The 15,995-nt window shown below is 41.3% G+C and overlaps 1 protein-coding gene across 1 annotated transcript; it reads right to left on the bottom strand.

The window, feature by feature from the left end:
• Nucleotides 1-724: 724 nt before the first annotated feature.
• On the bottom strand, nt 725-15,403 carry LOC122615770. The gene is made up of 6 exons (XM_043790869.1): nt 15,219-15,403; nt 3,780-3,986; nt 2,841-3,680; nt 2,621-2,778; nt 1,773-2,556; nt 725-1,698 (listed from the first exon to the last, which is right to left on the bottom strand). Exons 2-6 carry the CDS (start codon nt 3,859-3,861, stop codon nt 1,337-1,339), a joined length of 2,226 nt encoding a protein of 741 aa, XP_043646804.1. The 5' UTR covers nt 3,862-3,986; nt 15,219-15,403; the 3' UTR covers nt 725-1,336.
• Nucleotides 15,404-15,995: the final 592 nt, after the last annotated feature.

The raw sequence follows: 15,995 nt of genomic DNA, 5'->3' as shown, positions 1-15,995 counted from the left end.
ATGGTAAACTATATTTTAATTATTTTTGAGGACCTGTATTAATTTATTTAATATTTAATAATGTAAGCTTTTTACAAAAACCAAATACAAATAACCTTCGAGAATACCACAATCTCTAGCAGTGAGACTGCCCTTCTGCTCTTAAGTTTTTCGGCTATTAACAGCCAGCCAACATCCTTCGGGGTCAAGAGACCGCCGTCCTGTGACTTTGTCTCCGTCCTTCCACACAAGGACTCGTATATTGCTCGTATATTCTACAACAAGTGCTGGGAAAATATTTGTGCTGCGTCATTCGCTGGGTAAATGCAATTCATTGGACTCATAAATTGCAAATCGCGGTGGAAAATAACAAAAATAATTAACCAAGAAGTGGGATTTAAAGACAATAGCTTTTAATGAAAGATAAGCTTCCAGATAAAAGCTCCATGGCAATTCTTATTCAGCTTTTGCCAAGTGCTAAGTTCCCATACTAAGGTCGTTGTCAAAGAAAACTTGAACATACTCCGCCGAAAAAGCCAAATGTAGATGGCGCTGCATCATAGACGGTGAACATGGAACTTAGGTAGATGTCTTCATGAGATTATAACGTGGATTTTTGGCCAAATTACTTCCTCATTTACCGTCATTATATTTTCCGCATGGCATTTCCACATCCCTTTTACGCCCATAACAAAGAGCGTTTCTGCAGTTATTACGCTTAATTTGGAAACATTTAATTACCATTAATTATATTTTTGTATAATTACATTTTCTGTTTTATTGTTACATTTATATGCTCATAGTGCATCATATATTATGCTTAGTAAAATCACGCAAATGTTTCATTAAAAATTGATGCCTTCATTTTTGTAACATTGTAAAACGAACGACGTGCTGTTTGAGGAAGTCGTTATTGTTTTTGCTGTATCCATGGCTATTGTTGCAATTAAATTCGGGCAGTTGATGATTTGGTTGGGTGATATTTTTTCTGCTTTTGTCAACTTCCGCATTGCGATTTAATTAAAATTATAAACTCGCTTAGTTGGCATTAAATAACAAATAAAATAAGTTCTACATGCGATTTATAAAAAAGTCAATTTGTTGTTGTTCTTTTAATTCTCTCCACTCTGTCGTTTTTCATCCTCCTGGTGTATACACTTAGCAAAAATACGCATTACAAACTATTAGCAGTGTTGCCCTCAAGCGGGCGGGGGGGCGGTAGGTGGAGGGGGACGAGGCGTGGTGTACACATTTAAAAACTAAGTATATCTTTCGCACTCGATTTGAGAGAGGCGGAGCATTAGTGATCCATGCAAAGAGTAAAGCATCCATTAATCTCTGGACTTCCCACTTCATCTTAGTATCTAAATTGCCCCTTCTTCCCCCTCTCGTTGTGGTAAACTCTTAGTGGTGAGTAGCTGCCGTTTCCGTTTCCGCTGAGCGATGCTCCAGCGCCGTTTCCGTTGCCGGTTCCGTTACCAGCACCGTTTCCGGTTCCGGTATTGCCAAAGTTCTGCGATGCGGATCCAGAAATCAACTCCTCAGAATGCTGCGGCTTGGCGGTGCATCGTGGGGCCAGGATCAGATTGTAGATTCCGAAATAGACCAAAGCCACAACGCAGGCTACAATAGCCAGCCATTGGTAGGTGCAGGACCAGAACTCTAGTCTCGGATCCCACTCATCGCGAGCTAATCCAATCAGAGCACCGAAGCCTTTGCCTAAAAGGTACATCAAAAGCATTGTTTACTTTATACAATTCAGATTAACTTGGAATATCTTATCCAATACTAACCCAATCCAAAGAAGGACAAAACGGCGATTGCCTGTCCAGTAGCTGTCAATTTTCTTGGCATGGCATGACGCATATACAGGATGATGGTAATCCAAATCAGACCAATTACAAACGGCTCGATGGTCTCCATGACGATAGTCAACCACTTGGTTTCGGCATCGCTCAAAGCCGTAAACCTAATGACAAAGATGGCCAAGCCACCGATGAAGATATTCGAGTGCCCACAGTACTCAATAAACTTGTCCACATTGAAGAACAGCGCCAGGACGAGGATTACGCCAGAGTAGCTCACTGCATGCACATCGCTGAATGTCCATGGCAGGTAGCTATGAATGCTGCTCCAGAAGGTGCCAAAGAGAATGGACACCAGTGTAAGCACCAAGATCTCGGGCGTGTAGCGACGGATGGCTGACATGGGCACCACCAGCATTCCGGTCTTTGTGTGCCACCACCATTCCGGCGGACTCAGTGGCATCTGGCTGGCACAGAGTAGCACCACAGCACCAATGACAAAGTATACGATAAATACAATAAGAGCACCCTGGACAGCATTATGATTGGGCTCCTGCTGGAAGAAGATCTTATCCAGCGGCGCGATGAAAAACACATAGCCAATGGCGCCCCAAACATACTGGCGGCACACCTCTCCCCTTCCCTCGGAGGTCTCACGAACTGCGATCACGATCGCCGTGTTCAGAAGAGTGAGGGCAGCCATGGGAAAAATGTCTCCAATCAGACGAATGGTCGTATAGATCGCGATGGTATCGAGTGTAGGGTCGGTGCTCTAATGATAAATAAAAATATTAAAAAATATATTTCCCTTTTCTATGATTAAAAGTCATGCTCACATTCTTGCACTCGCTGTCCGAAAGCACACTCATCTCGTGGTAGGGATTCACCACTTGGCATTCGATCATGGGCTTGCAGCTGCTGTCGTTCTGCATGTAGTGCTTGAAGTGCTTCATGTAGTTCACCTGCTCCTCGGGAATGTGGCACTGGAAACCCTCTGCAAAAATATACATAAAATGAAATAAAGTGTATAGAAATATTTTTCAATTATCTACGCACCAAGTGGATACTGGCACCATCCTTCGTAGTCATCGTAGTGCTCCTCCTGACTGATCGCCGAGCCCATGAGCGCATCCATCACCACACTGGTGGTGTCCTCAGTGTAGGCGTGGCAGTGCTTCACCACATCCTCGCCGTTCTGGTTCCGCTGCGTTAGGCAGACATGTGGGGGCTGTACGTACACCTTGGTGGGGGGTTGCTTGACCTGTCTGATGGACCGATGATGAGGAACCTCGCCACTAATGGCCTCCACACCAGCACTATCCGCCGGATCCGAGCTCTCCAAGTCCCGCCTGGTGCGCAAGCTCTCGGTGACCGCAGTACTGCCCTCATCCTCGTAGTCGAACTCCGAGCTCTGCTCTGTGGAAGGAGCCGGTGTGGGAACCTCAGCCAACCAAGCCACATAGAGTGGCTCATAGAGCTTGGGATTCTGGCAGCTGTAGGTGCAGCCCGCCAGGTTGATTTTGCCCTCCTTCTGCTCCCACCGGCTGCAACTGGAGTTGGAGCCGCAGCGCTCCTGGAACAAGAATCCTCCAGTTTCATCGCAGCCAAAGCTCACCAGTGGCTCACGCACCACGCCCGGCCGAGTAACTTTCGGCACGGCAAACAGAAAGGCATATATGAAGGCCGAGATCAGCAGACAGACGGCAGTTAGCACTCGTAGGGTCTTTCCAAAAGTGTTCGGGTTCTTGGCAGCCAATCGATCAGCCAAGGGACCAACGATCAAAGGGCCCAAAATGGAGACGAATGGCGCCAAAATGGTAATGGTCCGGTATTCCGAGAAGCTAAGTCCCAGCACCAGCGGCTTGTTGGCATGCAGAATATGCAAAGCTGTGAGACCTGTAGTTTCAAATAAATATTTGTTAGTAATTAAGCGTTTTTAAATATAATAACTTATAGATGTTGAAACTGACGTTTATTGCATATTACAGTACTCACCGGTTATGACGAAATACACAACAAACTTGAGCGAGACCAACGTCCGATTGACACGCGGCGTGTGATCCGCAATGAAACCCATTTCCTCGATTTCGGTTACTACAAACTATCTATATAAAATCTCAGTTATTCGGCCACCTTTCGTGGCTTTCGTTCTCCCTGGTCGATTTCCTCTTCGTTTCGTTGGGACTCAGTTGCTCATGGGGTCTGTAAAAAAAGTAACCAAGTTAATACAAATCTACAAAGTAAGTACAAATTTTCAGAGAGAATCAGAGAAGACAACAAAATATATAAAGACATTGAAACGCTAGAGCCACACGCAACCACAAAAGTCACTCACACACGCAGACACCGCTGAGTGAATAACACCAAGTGTAACCACATAAACAATAAGATATCGGAGGCTGGAAGAACTATTTATGCGCCCGGTGGAATATCCCATGCCCACAGAGATGGTGCTCTGCCCAATTGTGGGCATATCAAAAACCAATCAAGCCATTTGATGCCACCCGTCATCGATGGTAATCGGTGGGCAAACACAACATGTTGAAAATCGTTCGCAGAGCTCCACGTTACAAATATAAATATAAATATATACGTGTCACAATGGGGTGTCGAAAATAAACAAGTGTCAATAGGCAATAGGCCACTACTGGCGGTCGACATTCAGAACACACATACGCACCATGGCACAGCAGCAACATAACTAAAATAAACGAGTACGAGTAATTGAACACATCGACAATGGCAAAACAGTAATGAAATTTATATTGTGCCTGCCCTAGACATAAATTTAAATTAACTGTCAACGAAACTGCCATTGGCACATGGCTTTAATCATCAGCAAACTATTTGCTTGAGATTATGATACGTGGAGAGGCTGCTGATATATGTAAACAGATGCAGTCAATGCAATAGAACTTAGGAAAAACCTTGGATATTTTAAATGCAACTAGGTTCTGATATAAAAAAGATCTTTCTTTGTATACCGATATAAAGTGTGAGTAGTATTTTTGAAATATTTCACTATGCTCATTTTTCGATCGCAGTTGTGCCATTTTACTGACCCCTTCTGTATGCTTAATGCAGCCACTAGACAGTGCGTTAAACCCCCTTGACAAGTAAATTGCTTGATAATACCTAAAACGCATGTGTCGAGCAAGATGCAAGAAGCCCACTCTTTCAGCGTCTGCATTGCAATTTGCAAGATGATACTTCAAGTGAGCGCAGTTCCTCAACATTGACAATGGGACTCTGGATGGAAAAGAAAAGGAAAGTGCCAGACGTACGTCGTCATAATTTTCCAATGCGCAGCTCGCAGAGCGCCGAGAACTTGGATGGCAAGAAACAAGATTTAAGTAGTTTGTGGCAAAACCGGTTGTTTGGCTTGTCGCCTAGGCAAATTACATCACCCCGAGCAAAATAAGCGAAGCATTTGAGTGACTCTGCGTGAGATCTACGCCCCCCAAAAGATACAAATCCACAATTACCCAACCCAGGCGGAAGAAGGTCGAGCAGATGGGCAGATCAATCTACCATCTGCAAAATCTCACAGAAACCACCAGCTAATTGAACAAATCACTTGGACTCCAAGGTCTGATTTACATACAGTTTATAGACTTTTAGGCTTTTAATACCACAACCACAGCCGCTGGGGTCAATCAATAATGTAAAATACGATAGCCTTGCCAAAGGTCAAGCCGAATGCAAACAAATTGATAAGTAAACACAATGTTTAGCCAACCAATGACTCATTTTGAAACACTCTATCATCTTTCGAAAATAGACGAACTCAAATCGGCGTGTTATCAGTTTTTATGACAGCAACAAATTGGCTTAACAAGAAATAATATAGTAAATATTACCGGCTTATCTCAGCATCAGCATGGAATTTAACCGCAGGTACGAAAAAAAGGTCAACTCGCTAAACAAAAGCCAGCAAACTAGCAACGCATGACGTAAGCCAAATGGTAACGAAAACAATAAGAGAGCAGCTATAAAAACTGTCGCTGGGTTTGAGACCAAAATTCAAATTAGTAAGCCAACGAGCAGCAGCAAATATACAAAAAAAAATTAAAAAAAACGTAGCTTCAGTTTCAACTTAATGACAAAACGCCCCGCACGCACACACCCCAAAATTGAAAGCAAAGAGAAGAAAACCGAATGCCGAAAACCCCCAAACAAAACCATCCAAATAGGGGCTCCACCACCTGGACTACCAATGATTGCCCCACATGGGCACTACGTATGACATAGTGTGCTTATTTATGACCTTTGTTAAACTTTGCCCGGCGCTAGCCCAGAAATTCGAAAAAAAAAGTAAACAGAAACAAAAAACCAAAATGGGCGGCATTTTCCAATTGCGTGTTTGGATAGTAGGAGATTGGAGCCAGAGGTGCCAGTACAAGGAACCTAACCAATGGACTCACCTCCATGGGCATTTGACAATTAACCGGACTGTATATAGCACGGTGCACATATGTATTCATGTATGTACAGGCGACAAACATCTGTATACCATTTCGACACATCTTGACTTTTATGCTTCCAAAATAAATCATAATCGTAAGCTTCCCTAAATCCATTTTAGTATATTGCGCACTGAAAGTGACGCCCTCACATTTTCACGGAATGTTAATTTCATCCCAAGTTTTCCCAAACTTTTGTGTTTTTTAATATTTCAAAAATTTAAAATTCCTTAAAAATTGTACATATGGTAAAGAATATTATATAAAATACTACAATAATTGCCATTAATGAAAATATTTCAATGTTATATAAATTTGTGTGATTTATGATCATTTGTTATATGTAATGTGTAACTTGAGCTAAGATAAAATCGCAGTTTAAATTATGAGCTGTTGCTCTCCACGCTTAGCAGCATAATATTTTACCCAAATCTTTTTGAAAAACCCCAATCTGGTTACCTAATCGACGGCTCTGCCGCCTGAGCAAATTATCCGAGTTTTCTTTTCGGTTTTCGCCACACGGCCGCTTGCAACTTTTCCGCTTGGGTGGCGCCTCTGACTTTTGTTTTTCAGCTGCCACATGAAAGCCAACTGTGAGAACTCTGCGTGCAGTTGATTTATTTTGTACCTTTTGTTGGGGGCAACTCGATGGCGTCGCCAGTGGTTCAGTGGTTCGGTAATTATGTACGAATGTGCGAGTATGTAGGCCTCCGAAAATAGAAATTTAATTACAGGCACAACAAACAGCATGACCCTCTAATGATGGCGCTGCTGTTTTATCAGTTGTCAAGTAAATCACTCTGTAAATGTCAATTAGTGATAAGGCCAAAGCCAGCGACCAGCGAAAAATCAAAAGACAATGAGGTAATATATTTGCACATGCCTTATGCAAATTGGTTTGGTGGCTTGTTGGTTTGCAGTCGCTTATTTGTTTGTTATTTTTGCCCACTGCATTGTTTGCCCAACGATTTTTAACACCTCAGCTGGAAACTCAAGTTTTCGCGCTTTCCAGTATGTTTTCTTGAGTGCAATATTTGGCCACTAAGTTGCGCCTGTACATTGCATATCTCAGCAGACATTGTGGGTCAATTGGTTTTTATATAGATTTTGTCTTTTTCTTTTTTTGGATTTTTGTGTTCAGACAGCGCGCCGCCCGCTTAATTATGCGTAACACGACTACAGAAAATGGGAAAACTAGAAAAGCCGCAACAAAGGCCGCTTGCATTTAGTTAAATTTATGAATGGATGCATGGGCACTGTGCCGGCTTTAATTAACATTTAAAATGCATAAATTGTGCGACCATTCGAACTGTGTCAACAATTTGGCTCCGAACATGGGCGGCGAGAGCTTACGTGTGGGTTGACCACTATTGCCACGGCAAGTGCAACGTCATTGAAGGTCTAGACTCTAGACGCTCGAAAAGGTCCAAATGAAAGTAAGTCAAATTTATTGGCCATCTTTCATTGCCTTTCGCTGGACTTTTGCCAGATTTATCGGCCAGTCAATGCACTTCAAATGCCCTGAATCACCACTAAACGCTACATTAACGTTTTCTCCCGTTTTCTTTTCGTTTTCGATAGAACGTTTATTTCAATTGTGTATCGTATGGTAGATTTGCACATTTACAGGCACTCGCCTTTTGACATTTAGCCAGCATAAATTTCCCAATACGCAAATCAGTTTCGGTAGCCAGTTTAAGTCGCCACTCACACATATTTATCGATTTTCAACGCTATTTTGATTTGGCATTTTTCTGTGATTTCCTCGTTTTATTGTGCATTTAATTGGGTCCCTGTCTCTTCCATTTGTTTACATTGCAGTCACGTAGCGAGGTTCTGGTTCATTTTCTGTGTTACTACTGCATCGCAACGACCTACACTCGTAGACCCACACATTCGGCAATCTATAGTTGAATGAACGTACGCCTAATCATCAATTGGGTAAGTTATAGTGCATGGAGTATGGAGTGACTTATTGATGAATGCGTCGGGGAGTTTTTGAGGTGAGGCTACATCACATCTACACACGCCTGCGGGACAAGCCTTGGTGATAGTTTATTAGGCACACTTCCGTTAGGGCATTCGCTTAATGATATTGTGCAATAATTCATTGTTTTCGTGTGAGGTCTTTGTGAATGCGAGATTTGCATTGGCATTGCCATTCCCAGTAAGCCGTGCTTTATGATTATGGAAATGCGCTAAAGACATTTTCCTGACTCACAATCGTGTGTTGACAGCTTGTCTGGAATGCTGCCAGCTCAGATGGGCTTTAACTTTAACACGGGATAACAAAAGGCATTACAAACGTAAAACAATATTATCATATTATTATTCTTGACTTTTGAAAGAAATTAGCTCTTTTTAACATGATTTTTCCACTATTATTTAAATAAATAAATACTCTAAAATATTTATATAAGAACTAAAAGCGCTTGTAGTGCAGTGTTTAGGTGCATTTCAATGCATAGATACATCAGACCTATTTATAGTCATTCCGCCCACTTGTCTTTGAGGAAATTACAATTACAATCTACTTAGCATCTCTCAACCGCCTGAAATGCACTTAAAAACGCATTTCCATTAACGGAATAACAAGGCTCCCCTGAGGAGCCATTTGTATACTCGGCCACGCCCCTAACAGGGTGATACACGCACTCTAGACTATACATTCCCATTCGATCCCTTTCCCTGGGTGCACCTCATATGTATGTTGTATATGCTGGCTCGTGCTCGCCGTCTACTAATTAATTAAGCTATGGAAATTGGGTCAAAACACAGGCAAGTGCATGGGGGGCGACGAATGGGTGGGCATAGTGACCCGACCCTCCAAGATCTTCATGCTTTCCGGAAAATTCGTATTCTTTCGTGGGGGCCAAACCAGAATTTATGCGCAAATGTAAAGCCAGTGGAGCCCATGATTGAGCAATTTATAGAGCAGCCACACGCAAGTCACAATTCCCCGGGGGCCAACGGGGGGAAAAGAACTAGACAAGTTCCAAAAAATTTGTGGCGAGGGAGCGGAGGTTGAGCTATGCAGATGAACAAATCCAGTGGAGAAATAATTTCCACATAGTTTATGGCGAAAATACTCTCAATTAGTGCGAGACACAGAAATAGAAAATCTTTCTTTGCTCGGCGGTCAGAAAAAAAATGAAAACGAAATTCATAAATATTTCAGCCTAGCATGAATTTATTGTTGTTTATATTTGTATTTAGCATCTAGTTTCAATATGGACCACAAACCTCAATTTTATCGCAAAAATAAGCAAGCACAACAGATGATGGCCGTAATGCAACTGAATTCGGATAAATATTTCATCAATATCAAATATCTTGCAGGATTGCCCACAATTGTTTTATTCTAAAATTTGAAATTTGTAGTTATTATAAGCAAGATACAAATACAAACATCAAAGTCTCCCGCTTCCAGACATTTTTATTGTTTATTTTTAGGCCACACAATGTGAGGGGAATCCAAGGCACATGTACATTCTCAGGTAAACCAATATGAAAATCAATTTCTTGTTTATAGTTTTCTTGTTTCGTACGGATTGCTGGAGGCGATGCAAATGGGCAGCAGCCGGCATCAGTTTGCAACTTGTTGCCTCCCCATGCATTTTTGTTTACAGCACTTGTTTCTTGACTGATTTCCCCCGTCGACGCAGTCAGCCAAACTGTCGGCCCAACTGGTCAGCAAATGTGGGTGTTTTGATATGTAACTATGCAAAAAAAGAAATGCTCATTTAATTCTGCTCCAAGTGGCGGTGAAGCAAGCCCCATTAAACTGTCAAAAACTTTTGCCAGCCTCAATTTGTAGGTGTCGTGACCCCAGAGACAACGAAATAAAATGATCTCGCGTCCACGTTTCTCTAGAGATATTTGGAGCAATGGCTCGATGACATCATCTGCTTGTTTTGACGCAATATTTTTCGGTGCGATCTATATTTAAAAAACTTTTTAGCATTCGGAACGCTGAATAAACAAGGGAGAGGGGACAACATCTTAGCTATATCTTATTCACACATCAGAGGCTATACTGTATTAATTTACTTATCAAAAAGAACGTGCGAGCCTAGGGCTTTCAAAAGAAAAATAACAAAAGAAAAATATATTTGTTGCTCCATAAAACCGCAAAAAAAAACAGAGTGACAAATATACGTATACCTCATTGAAGATTTACTATTTTATCAATTATTCACTAAAGAAAAAACCCAATGAAACCGTAATAAATGAGATCATACCAAAAGTTTTGATAAGTTGACTGGGGGCCACGGAGGAGGTGCATGCCTTTCAGATTTTCTAAATCAATTTTCCACCAGTAGGCCCCACAAATTATGATATCATGCCCCATAGATTGCTGACTCAATGTATGAGATATTTGCATTTAACCTTGTGTTTTCCTATGCATTTGGAACGCGCCAGTGCAGCGTGAAAATATTTCTCCCTGCCACCAGCCCGCGTTTCACACTTTCGAACCTTTTTGAAATAGTTTTGCAAGTTTTTTCCATTGCGACATGGAATTTGAGCTTAATTGAATTGTAATTGCAGTGGCTTCAGTTTGGCTATCAATTAATTATTTAGCGTTCCAATTGCCGTTATCCAAACGGAGAATTAAAGTGACGGCGCCGACAATTGAGACATCAGTTGCGCAGTCGCAATGTGGGGCCACCAAAAACGTATGTTAACCTGCGAGTTTACCAACTTTGGAGCTGGGATCCAAAGTCAGGGGTGCCCAGTGGCGCTGAGCGCGACCCAGAGTCGTGTCGAGGATCTTTGTCCAACCAAGTCACGCATTGCAGACATTTCCTCAAAACTTGATTTCCAATTCAATGGCAGCAAATGCGATTCTGGAAACCGGCCCCCAAGAGCGCCAGCAAGAAGTCCGCAAAAGGAGATACATAGATACATTTGTAGCTACAAGTTGGCTTTGACGTTGGCCTGTCTGTCATTCAAGCGGCAGATACTCAGATACTCCGATACTCTGGTACTCGTAAACAGGAAAACATTTCCTCGAATGCAGCATTAACTTGAGCATGTTCTCGATTGGTTCACAACATTTCCTTTGTCTGTCCCTCGACAACCGAACACAGAACAGAAACAAAATACAAAAGACAAATCCCTTTTTATGTGGCGTGGGCAGTTTTCGACTTGCCTGACAATGGCGCCGTCTGACATTGAAATTCGCTGGCATTTAACTGCCTTACTTAGTAGAGTAATGTTTGCTGGCCCAAAATCTCTGTCTTGGTCGCCAAAAAACAAAACAAAGCCAACAAAAGTTTGCCCTAGTTTCAGTTGGTCCGCCAAAATAGTGGTGCGTCATAAATAAAAACAAACTGAACGGCACAGCTACTGTAAATGCTTGGGGTCCATGGCAGTTGCCGAAATAGCCTGAAAGTGTCTTGCTCTCTGCGAATGTACAAATATATATACGTATATATAGATATATCTTTAGGTATATATCTTTGAGACAGCCTGAAGGAGGCGTCGACGTCTCTGAGTCATCCGGAACTTGCCAAAGCTGTGACACATATAAAGGAAAATGTTTGGGCACTGTATAAATTTACAAGACAAACTAAATACAGTGAAAGCTAGATGCACAGACAAGTGGGAAAAGTTCTACATATATGGTCAAGTTTTGTGACCCATATAAGAACTAAACATAATGAGACTCCCCTCTTTTAATAATTTTCCCCATATTTCCAAAACATTTACTCAAAGAAGTGGAAACTAGTACAAGGCCAGAGAGGAAATTTAAGATATTTATTGGTTCTGTGACATAAGGCACTGTAAATAAGCCAACTACTCAAAAACAAACAATTAATGATCCAAAGTAAACAATCGAAACTTAAATGTTTACTTCCTCTCTTCCCCTTCGTTTATTTTCGTTTTTTTTTAATTATTCTTTCCAGATTATTTTGGTTGGCATGGAATCGTTTATTAGCACACATGTCTCTTATATATAAAAACATAACTAACTGAAAGACTCCTCACCAGATGTGCGAATGGATAAGCTCAAAATGTCGACAGTACAACCCACAACAGATACTCGAATACACATGTGTAATTTCAAATTCTGGAAAAATCAGCACAGAATGAGTTTAGCTAACATAATTTCGATACGAGGGCAAATTAGCCGACTGGCAAGCAGAGAGATCTTTGAAAGAGATCATGATGAGGTTATCGCTGATGACGGCAAAATGATGTCATATGCGGCGGACACACTCGAATGCCTTATATCTAAAGCTTGTTTCGGGTTTTGTGTTTCAAATTAAACCCATACCAATAAATGTAGGTACCGCCTATATACAAAAATATATTTATATATATAGTTTATTCCGGGCTCCGCTGGCCCATTAATAGGCTTTTTGTGTTGGTGTGTAGCTCCATTGTTTGCCATTAGAATGTCTTGTCTGCCGGTTTTAAGCCCCGAAGTTGTTTGTCGGGTTTTTTTTGCCTGCGAAGATCGACTGCGTTGCTTTCTGCAAAATTCAAGTTCAAGCCAAAAGCGATGCGGGTGTATGTTTTCGTTGTTTCTTTTGTATACATCGAGAACAGCAGTAGCTCACACGCAAAAGAGCGTCAACAAAATATATTGGCAAGGTGGAGATATCTTGAAGTTTCAACGATTTCTTAGGGTGGTTGTCTAACCTTTTCTAAGGGTGGTTCCCGGCACATTCCACCTTTTCGGGGTGGTTTCCCGCCTCTTCTAACGACGCTTCTTGGCCCCCTTTTGGCGTAGATTTCATTTTCGGCTTGATTGACGGCAACGCCTGGCGTGTTTTAATGCCTATTTCCTTCTTTTATTGCAACGGGGTGGCTGTTATTATTTACGTTTTGCCTACCGGCATTTGTTCCACCCCATCGGTATTTTTTACGAAATCCCACACGCATAACTTTGCTACTTTTGGGCTACTTTAGGGTAACTTAGGGTGATGATAAATTGCTCAATTTATTGATAGATCATGAGTTATGTCCAAAGATCTGGGTCAAAGATGCGACGAAAAGTTCTGGGACTTACACACATTATTTTATTCTGTGAATAAATTGACAGATGCATGATTTTGTAATTCAATATGCTACTGTCATACTGCACTTTATGCAATATTCACTGATCAACTTGATATTTATTTTTAAATTACTCAAATTACAATGAGAGTCAAAATATTTAATAACTAAACAACACGAGTTAATTAAATTAAAGCCTAAATTAGGTAATTGCTTTTTTAAGACCATTTAGGGAAATACCCTCCCACCGACTTGGTCGCTGAACTCGTAAACCTATTTAGCAACTATTAGGTCATTCCCCTAAAAAGGAAAACTCGAAAGGGGCCCGTCTGCCACTGGAAACTTTATAAATGGGCGGAAAAAAAAGTGCAATTGCGGCTCGCTAAAAAGGAAACGCAACAGATGCAACATGGTAAGTGGAAACGATGCCGACGTCATGGGTGCAAAATAAAAATGTCAATAAAAATTACGGCAAATTGCTACCCATTCCATGGACATTAGGGGGCGGCAAGGGGTCACACGCAAAGTCCTTTGTGGGCTCTCTTATTGTAGTTGCCAAGGTTACTATTCTATCCCACACTACTCCTAGTGTCCTGGCGTCAATTGAGCGCCTGACTGATTAAATTACCCCAGTGCACAGTGTGGGCAAGGAACAAAAGGACAATGGAGTGGGGGATTGCATAGTGCATTAAGCAATTGTCCTTTTTATGTGTGCCATCTATATGCCATGGCCATGTCGCCAGGCAGTCTCAGCGTCTGGGAGTCGCCGCGGAAATTGCATTTTTCAATGCGTGAACGAAAGAAGTTTGTCCCTACAATTTCATCGATTTTCTCAACTCCGCACTGATGATTTCATTCGCAGACCCTAAAACCAGCGGAAATCGCGAGAATCCTTCGAGGCAAACGCAACACGTGGCCGAGGGCAAACGAAGTCCTTGCTGGAAGTCGAACGAAGTCGTCATCCTTTTGTGGTTTAGTAAGTCACATCATTTTCGCTTTTAATTTCGTCTTTTGGCTGCCTACGGTGACCGCAGAAGCCGCCAAACCCGATGACATCACAATTTTGCGAGTGGGTTTTATTGTGTGTTAGTGTGTTTTGTGTGCGAAATGATTGATGAGTAAGCTTTAGAGAAGGTTTTACCGAGGACATGGGCAGGATTTTCCATAATGTGGTTTATAATCAAAAAACGTATTTTAAATTTAAAAAATAGCTGCAGATTACTTCAAAATACATTTTATAAAACTGCCATCTAAGAAATTTTTTATAAAAGTAAAACTGATTTATAAATTTTAGTTTTTAGAAAACAAGTTTTAAAAGTTTAGTTTTTATTAAACCACTTAAAAAAGTTTAGTTTTTATCAAACAAGTATAAAAAGTTCCTGTAAGGTTTTCCGGCCAAAATACCATTTTCCAATTTAAGGTAATAATTTAAATGCAAATTTACTTTCAATTGCCAGCAATTTCATATCCAAATGCATATGGAATATATAATAACTTTTTTTCTATTTGCTTGTCCGCCATAAACGTTAGCCGAAAATCGATTAATAATGTTTCCGTTCTTATGGCAATTGCTTAGGCTAATTATTCAGTCAATGACCAATTCGTGGCTTCTTGTTTGTTATAGCTTTATTATTTGCTATTTATGTATTATCCATTAACCAAAAGCACACACTGCCAATCGCACAAGTAGAGTAACAGCACAAGCACTTGTCGTCAGGGAATATACGAAATCGCATTTGATTGTATTTTTATTTCGCTTTCTTTCTTCTTATTTTCAAATTAAATGAAAATATTTCAAATTCAACACTGGCTGGCACAAGAATAACAGGCGACACTGCCAAGCTAAACGCGCAGCGATTTCTAAAAACGAGCCGTGACTACGAAAATAAGTTTTTCGAAAAATCAAAAAAGCAAAAGGAAACACACTATTATGTTATGTGTAAGTAGCTAATAGAGGAAAACACACCGAAAAGCGCGCGTCGCGCGGTTGCCTCAAATAAAAACTACTTTGTTTTTATTTGATGTGTATTTTTTTTTTGTATTTTGGCGGCAGCTGCCAGAAGTCAAAGAAGCTCCCGGCGTGGGTGAGAACTCGAGACACGATTTCGATATATTTTCCCAACTGGTAATCCGCGTGCGCGTCCAAACGCCTCGCCGTTCGAAAGAAAACTAAACGGGCGACAGCGACAAAAACCGGAAAGCATTCAGAGCCAGCTGTTTGGGCAACCCTACCCAATTTCCCCATATGCGGAGACGCGACTGTGACTTAAGAGGCGCTGCGAAAATAGCGTTGCATACTTTTCAGCGGCCGGCGTCTACGATTACCCCTATATTTGTGTTACGATTTCTGTTTTGTTTCTTGCCAAGATTTTCCCGTCTAACGAAATGCTTTTCGCTCTTTTTTTCGGCCGTCTGGAATTTTCAACCCTTAGGGCGGTTCACACTCGCACGGAAACACCCCCGCAATGGGAAATCCTCGGCGGCACAATGCGAATAGACACACGTGCATTGTTGCTGAGGGTGTTTCAGTCTGGCTCGGCTCATATGCATATGGGACATGGCTAGCGACCATTTCCTTAATGAACTAGAAAATATTGACCTAATATGCATAACTAAAAGGTCCTTAATTCGTTGTCAACATGGGGCGGAAACGCTAAATAAATAATAATATTATGTTTATGATTGCTTTTGGTGGATTTTAATTGACTTTCACGGTCTGCTAAAACAATAGTTATTTGATATT

This window comes from Drosophila teissieri, chromosome 3L (assembly GCF_016746235.2).
Source record: "Drosophila teissieri strain GT53w chromosome 3L, Prin_Dtei_1.1, whole genome shotgun sequence".
In the NCBI taxonomy this organism is placed as follows: Eukaryota; Metazoa; Arthropoda; class Insecta; order Diptera; family Drosophilidae; genus Drosophila; species Drosophila teissieri.
The sequence above is the reverse complement of the archived record's forward strand: the minus strand, read 5'-3'. Positions and strand labels throughout refer to the sequence as shown.

Excerpts from the sequence above, each read along its gene's own strand:
- LOC122615770 (XM_043790869.1), bottom strand. The coding sequence starts at position 3,861 with ATGGGTTTCATTGCGGATCACACGCCGCGTGTCAATCGGACGTTGGTC. Across the intron at positions 2,557-2,620 it reads CGGACAGCGAGTGCAAGAAT|AGCACCGACCCTACACTCGA; the intron begins GTGAGCATGACT and ends ATTTATCATTAG. Across the intron at positions 1,699-1,772 it reads TTTGTCCTTCTTTGGATTGG|GCAAAGGCTTCGGTGCTCTG; the intron begins GTTAGTATTGGA and ends TGTACCTTTTAG.